General features: G+C 30.9%; 1 protein-coding gene across 1 annotated transcript in view; it reads right to left on the bottom strand.

Moving 5' to 3' along the window:
• Positions 1–6,315: 6,315 nt before the first annotated feature.
• Moca-cyp (nuclear cyclophilin protein Moca-cyp) overlaps positions 6,316–8,260 on the bottom strand; it is a gene marked incomplete at its 3' end in the record, with an annotated part of 26,201 nt that continues 24,256 nt past the window's right edge. Inside the window, 1 exon segment of the mRNA XM_067046825.1 lies at positions 6,316–8,003. Within this exon segment, the coding sequence (XP_066902926.1) occupies positions 7,794–8,003 (210 nt within the window).

Here is an 8,260-nt window from a genome sequence, read left to right as displayed (position 1 = left end):
TTCCCGTCCCCTTTACACGCCACTATCCCTGATGAAGACCTGAAACTCAGGTCGAAACGTCGGCATAAAATAAATAAATATTGTTTTGTTTATTTATGTTGTTCTTTGCTGACCGCACCCCCCGATAAACTTCTTCAAACATTAATCTACGGTCAACTATCTACATCTCATTATGAAAACAATTTATACGTCTAAGAAGTTTGATTCAGTTTCTGCCTGTAGTCAAATTCGTGTTAGGGCAAAATCGGTTCATTTCAGGCGTCCGGTAATTTGGAAAACCCTGACAAAATTTGTTTAGAAATTTTTTATTTTGACCTCTCTCCTCTCTTCACCCTTCTTCCCCCTTCCCCCCCCCTCCATTCACCTTCATACGCAATCAATCGTAGCCGCAACGCCCTGTGTATAAAACAAAATAAAGTAGAACAACAAGGAACAAATAAATAATAATATTTCAACGTGATGGTTTATGGTTTTCAGTAAAGACATTCTCAAACAGTGATGTAATTGAAAGAGCCCTGTTCTCAGTTCCTTTTCAGTCGCTGAACGAGATCGAGGCATATATTTTAAAACTGCTAATACAGAAAAAGCAATTATACATAAATAATTACAAATGAAAATGGAATTTATGAAGCTTCGTTAAAGTAGAGAGATCTATTTGCCCTAAAAGGCAACACTAGCATACAAGTGTTTAACCAAATAGGGGTCCCTGGCATTTTAAGATATGGAGCCTTCCAGATTAGAGATTAGAAAATAATTGAAATTATTTTCTGGACACTATTGGGTTATATAAACAAGACGCTAGTTCAACTCGTTATTTATTTAATAATTGAAAAGAAAAAATAATAAAAAGAAAAATTAAACATTTACAAGACGAACTTTTTTGATCTGCAAAATCATAAATTGCTAGTTAAAAGGGCATTTATCTCAGTACATCAGTTTCTACCAACATCAGCGATACTAGATCTTTCTTGAAGCAATACTTCTAAGTTCATTCTTGATCAAAATTAATTATGGATCACAGGAGTAAGGAGGCCCAATGGACATGGTTCCGAGTCCCGTGGGCTTTTAGTGTAAAGAAGCGAATGAACACAAGATAACTCAATTTAATAGCATTAATTGCTCCGCTGTTGGAATGCCATAATTTATATAATTTAATCAAATGAGGATTCCTTATACATTCGTACAAGCACGTACCCAGGATCAAAACTAAGGTAGGGAGAGGCAAGATAAAGACAATCAGGGGAGCAAGCCATAGTCAATCAGGCTGTGACATTTCATCACGGAAAAGACGAATGAAACCAAAATTTTATGAAAAATATATATAATTGTCGCAGTGGTTTATCAGTTATTATACAATTAGTATTTGCTTGAAAAAAAATTTTTAATTAAATTAATAATTTTATCGCTTCTTGGGGGGAGGGGAGGAGGAGGGCAGCTGCCTTCTCCTTTCCCCTGTTGGGTATGCTCTTGAATTCGTATTTAAACAGTCAAAAGCTTGAAAATAAAATGACATTGCCACACAGATTGGTCAAGTTAAATATGACAAAGTTATTATTTTTCAATCTTGTAATCTAGAATTCTAATTTTTTCAAAGATGCAGTAATCTTGTTTTATCTTCATCAGACCACTTATTAGAGAATCCTTCATTGATTATTTTTAAGTACCGAGGTTAATAAAAATTACAACAAAATACAAAAATCTTTATAAGGAAATTCGTGTAATAAAACCATTTTGCAACATCTATATTATGAGTAAGAAACAGAATTTTTTTATTTTAACACAGATTTCCTTCGAAGTAGTTTGGAACGGGAAAGTCGACGTGCCTTCCTATAATATAGTTGTTCTTTTTAGACTGTATTCTGGCCATCATACAATTTTACTAAGAATCCTTATTACTTTCCACTGATTCGTCTTTTTCGACACTTATTTGATTCTTTTTTGTATAATCATATTTAAATTATATAAACGAATTTTTTATGTTAGTCAGAAGTATAATTTTGAAAGCAAGAGTGGCCCCCTTTTCACTATAGGAATATGTGCTTTTCTACACATACATGGTTTTCATATACACAAGCAACAAATTAAATTTAATAAAACTAAAAATAATAAAATTAATTATATATATATATATATATATATATATAACCCTGAAATGTGGGTTATTAATTATCCACTTAATCATTAGACATGGTGTGTATGCAGGCCTATGTACTTGGCAGATGTTTTTTTACATAGATATCATAAGTCCAAGATCAATTATAATTTTCTTGGAAGAGACTGGGTGTTCAAACAATAAATACCAAGTAACAAAAGAACCAACTGTTTCAAAAGGAGTATTTCTGACATAAAAAAACACAATAAAACATTTTTATGCGTTAGTGATGGATATGTAGTAGCTATAAATTTTCACTGTTTAAATATATTACTACATTGAATTCTATTTAATTTGAGATAAGAAATCTTGACACATTTAATTTCTCTAAAAATACCATCTTACTTCCACTGAACCATAAAGTAGGTAGGTATATTAAAATTTGAACAATAGTCTTTACTCTGTTTTGTTCTTTATCTTTAACCTTTTTTTCAATTTGCTTTGGGCAAGTATAAAAATAGCAACATTAGACAAATTAATTTTTTCATGTAAGTTACATTTCAAATAACATAGATAATCTTGCTCTTAATATGACTCGACTAATTATTTATATGCTTTAATGGAAAACAAGAGTGTTCTCTGATACAATCATTAAGGAAACTTAATTACAAAATTAATTTAAACAAAAGAAAAAAGAGAACACAATGAACAAAAACTATGAAGTTATTTAACATTGTCTGGTTCTTATCTCTTAAACAAACTAAAATTTACTATAAACCTACTAATAACTTAAAAGCACAATATACCACTAATGAATTTTTCAAAGATATATATATATTGAATATTTTTACTTACTTCAAAGAATTGTATTCCTACAAAAACAAACATTTGTTTTCACCAAATATCAATAAATAAATATTTTGTAGTAGTGTTAAAAATCACCGAAACTGCTATTTCTACAGAGATAATCATTATAAACCATTTCCCTATCTTCTGTTTTGGTACCTATCAAACCAACATTTTGTTTTTCCAAAAACTGAAATATCAAAATTTTGTGAATTTATTTTGGCATGTATCATGAAAACTACTTGTCTTACCAAGTTAATAACCATAAATCACTTTATGGTGCATTTATGGAACTTAAATTTGAGTCCAAATATTCCATTTCAACGTCTAATAGCTCCATGATGAAAAAACATTTGGTTGAAAGTAGAAAGATAGTTTGAAAAACTATCTCAGGATAGTTGAAAGATAGCTCAAACAACTATATCAAATAGTTAATTTACTAATGAAGATTTACAGATAGCTAGTTAAGAGGACTATAAAGAGGTTTGTAATGATTATCTTTCTAGAAGTAGCAGGTTCCATGATATTTGATGAGATAAATAAGGAAAGTGCTGATTTTTTTTGTTTTTGAAAAAATGTACCTCAGCAACTATGACACCTACAGATGTCTATTACCAATATTAATATAGTATAAGTTAAATATACCATAAAGGAGTTTATAATGATTATCTTCATAGCAGTTTCCATATTACTTGCCTAATTAAATTTACAGAAAATTGATTCCTTGTAGCTTAGAAAAAAATGTTGGTTAATGATAAACGGTATTTTGGGAACTATTGGACATTAAGTGTTCGATTAGAGCTCAATTTAAAGCTAGTTAAATCTGCCATGAATATAGTTTATAATTATAATAATAATATCACAAAATATTGATTTCTATAGACCATTGAACAAAAAGAGCTCTATTAGGGCTCAATGTTTTGCTAATGTACTCAGCTAAAAGAAAAGATACTACTAACTATTTCTTCAGGAGGATAGTTTCAATGATATTTACCACTGATTGAAGATTTAGGTTTTTGTCGAATAAAATGAACTTCGGGTGGATTGCATTAGTGTCAGTTCAAGCAAGTCATCAGAAGTAACTATACATATAAGGTTCATAATAATATACGCTTAGTGAACCCGAAAGATTGATACCAATACCACCAGTCCCTCCAAATCCAAACCTGACAGATAAATCTTGATACAATCCTCCCACCTACGCCTTCGACATTTACCTGCTGGGTTCAGTATTTATTAAAATTTTAGGGATCTGTTCCGTAACAAGCCTTGCAACCTTACACACTCATCTTATAGCTATAGCCTGAATTATATTTATTGGGTAAAGTTCCCTCAATTTTGTGATGTGTAGCCTTCTAAATTCTCCAGTTTACTCATCCTTTTTCGGTCTAATTATTCTATGTAATACTTTATTTTCGAAACCTTAAGGACATATAAGGTTCATATTGCTGAAAATGTGTACATAAATATTTATAATAAATTACATTTTATTAATTCCATAAAATAAATTTAATCTATTGTTTTTACATCTTTCTCCTTCTAGATGCCTAAATAAGTCTTTGAGATCCCAATGCTGGATTTGTTCCTCCTCCTCTTGCAACATTATAAAGTTACATCCATTGAAAAAATCTAATTTGGATTCTTCATTATTTGACAATCTATGTGTTAATATGAAATTCTGTACATTTTAGTAATGTTACTTGAAGTTGTGGGATATAATAATCAATTGGTTTTTAATGGTTCTCTTCATCTACAAACTTCTTTGGTACTCCATCTTTGTCACTAAAACCTGTTAATACAGTTATTTTTTATTTAGCAGTTATAGCATCATTTAAATATGTTTTTTTTAACAGCTACAAACAGATTAGAAGCTTTCAGATGGTATAATTCAGACCAGTTTTTACAAGGGCACGCCATTCATGGCAAAATGGTTAGGTTTAGATTGACATGGAGAGGTAAGAGAGGTCATGTTGCTAGAATTCAACATATCCTCTGCCTTTGACAGGATATGGTAGCATTGCTTACTTCAGATGCTAATTTGTGTTATGGTTCTCCAGCAACTTATAGGTTCTAGTATAAGCTTAAGCTTCCGTAGAGTAAGAATGACTCCAAAATCTATATTAGCTCCAACTCTATGGAAGTTAGTTTTTGACATGTTGCTGAAGGTACAAAAAGAAGAGCGGCTCCTAGCTATGGCTTACGTGGTCACTATGGTAGCCTCCAACAGCAGAAATGGTTTCAAAGAGAATGCGAAACATTGTGCCAACCATGCCAGCAAGCAGACACTGCATTGGGAAGAAACTGATAATGGCTGCAGCTAAAACCCATCTTCTTGAGGGGAAAGACAAGGGCACACCTTATAAACTTGGACATTCAGAGTCTGAGGATGTATCCAAGAGCCAACATATGTTGGTATAAGGTTGAGTAAAGGCCTGTATGTTACTTTCTGAGAACTAAAGTGGACCAAGATAGGAATGGGCTCAGAAACCCAGATGACAATATAATAAAGGAGTGAGTGGTGTTATGCTAGGTATCATGGTATGCTTCTCTGATTTGGTATTGACATTTATCAAAAACACAAATGAAAAGGTTGGTTTCGACAGAAAGGACAACTTTGCTGCAGCTCACTAAAGCCTAAAGAACAGTGTCTCATGTAGCAGTATAGGTTTTAACAAGAGGGTACCTCTGTAGCTCCTTCTATACGATGAGACCAAATTTAAGTCTGATAGATAATACTCAGCAAAACATTTGGATAATCTACGAATTAGGATAGTGGAAACCTCAAGTCGATTAAAGACAGTGGGTGATTACCCTGAAAGTTTTTCCCATCGTAGCAGCAAATTGGATCCTCCAATTCTTACGAGGCACGGTAGTTTTCCAGCCGACCTACACAGCTTTTGTAAAACCAACTGACCTTAGGTGTTCCAGCTACAATGTTCTGAAGACTTCAAAGTATGAGGTCACAATCTGCACGGCTTATAAGGCAGTACGAACCAATCTGTTAAAGAAAACCATATCATCTAACAGAAAATAAGTTTCCACAAATACTAATAATAATAAAAAACAACTACCACTACCAACATTTTGTTGACTTGATATATGAATGGAAAACTTAAAGAGGGCAGAGACCACTTTTATTTAGGGATCCAGAAAAGATTCACGACAGAGATGAAGATTATATTCATTCATGACCAGAATAAGTAAGGCCTGGAAATTACATATAGCTGAAATGCAAGGAAGGGGAGAAATATTAATGCCATTATAATACATTATACAAGGAAATCAAGATTGTTATTAAGAAATAAAAAAAATAAAATTGGTATATTAATCACATTTGCAGATACATACTATGGATACTAAACCCATTATATACGATTTATTTAAATATACGATACTAAACCCAATTATGGCCAAGCATAAAATTGGTCATTACGATTTGATTTTTTTTTCTCTCAAAGAAATTGCTTTAGAATTGCCAGATTAAAAAATAAAATGATAAACAATGATGGAACAAAACCTATCATGCTGTTTTAAAATACTTAAATCATCATAACTTAAAAATAATCAATACAAGACTGGGTCTGCCATCAGTTGTTTTAAAACTAAGTTTTTCAGGTCATTGAAAAATGTTGTGTCCACAAGTTCCAACTTGTACTCGGGGTACTTCAAAAGAGTGTCTATGGACAATATAATAGGACTAACAAAAAAGGGTTTAAAATTAAACCAATATTGAAAAATAATGGTCCAAACCATAAAAATATTGAAAATAAAAAAACTAACAAGGAATTTATAGATAATAATAATAATAGATAATCATTTATTTAATACATCAATAAATGTTACAGGATTATTTATCAAAGAATATACAGAAGTATGTTGTACAGGAATACATTAAAGAAAACGCTAACACCTTCACAGGAATGAATGCAAGGATTATAAAAGTTTACAAACATAACCATTCCTATAATACTATAAATTAAGAGGAATTTTTGGGGGGGGTTTTCACACTCTTCCCAAACTTATTATAAAAATTCTAAAATTCCAAAATATATTCTACACATATTTACAATCTTCTGATAACAAATCAAACTACTTGAGTAAGACCAGTAGTAATCATCACTTGTGGATAAAATTATTAGCCATTTGCTTTAGATCAGGAATAAAGACTGAAAAATAAATTGTGATTCTTGGACAAACTTATAATAAATTTACCATTGAAATAGTGACTGTTTTTTTTAATAAAATTAAAACAAGCAAAAGTTGTTAACAAATAATGATGTAAAACCAAAAGATAAAATTGTACCTACTTATAAATTGGTAAAACATTTAAAATATTAGATTTTTTTTTTTTTAAATTAATAGTAATATTATAAATGAATCGTATTTTTCCTATAATCACCTAAATACATTTTGAAATCAATGATTTGGGTGAATTTGGGAAACAAACACCTCAACTAAAAAATCTTATTCTTCTACATTAGTAGTTGTAACTCATTTATGCAATAATTGGTCCTGTAGTGTACTATTTAATTGAAATATGAAGTGTTATAGCTTGATCTAAAATTTATGCATCAACAAATTAACGCAAGATGACTTATAGACTTAAATTTTTTTTTGTAACATTTTCTCATGTGATATAAATATAGTTATAATTAATTGCAATTATTTTAACAAAATGGTCATATTATAAATCTATTCCATACTGAAGCAAGGCAAGCTATAATAAAACGAACTAAATGATGTGTCAACTGAATCAAGGATTTCGACGTTTTGACTACAAGTATACTTCTGTCATCAGAAACAAAACAATTGGAAAACCAGTGTTGATAAAATAAGTTTGTCTACAAGAATGGAACTACCTCCTACGCCTTTTTGCCCTACTTCCAGAAGAAGAACTTGAAGATGAAGAAGTAGAGCTAGAAGATGAAGATGAAGATGAACTTGATCTTTTCTTGCTCCCTTCTTCCCAACGGGATTTCGGTGGCTCAATTTTTGTCCTCTTATCTCGAGATCTAGATCTTCGATCTCGTGATCTCCTCCTGTCATCTTGACTTTTATAGTTCTTCTGTAAATAACTCTGTATTAACATGCTATAGTTCAATAAAAAAAATTATATTAATAACTAAGATTAAGAAAGAAAATATTTTCTCACTCGATGAAATGGAAACTTTTTATTTGAGTATTGCAATGAATAAAATAAACTTGTAAAGACAAAAAAAAAAAATTAAAACACTAAGCATAGCTGATCGGAAGGACCAGTATATAAAGGATAAACTAAACTATAGATAAGAGAATTCCTTTAGATCTGATCTAGTGGATTAG

Source organism: Halyomorpha halys, unplaced genomic scaffold, assembly GCF_000696795.3.
Source record: "Halyomorpha halys isolate HHAL.00 unplaced genomic scaffold, Hhal_1.1 Scaffold401.1, whole genome shotgun sequence".
In the NCBI taxonomy this organism is placed as follows: Eukaryota; Metazoa; Arthropoda; class Insecta; order Hemiptera; family Pentatomidae; genus Halyomorpha; species Halyomorpha halys.
Note: the sequence above shows the minus strand (reverse complement) of the source record. Positions and strands in the feature narration are given on the sequence as shown.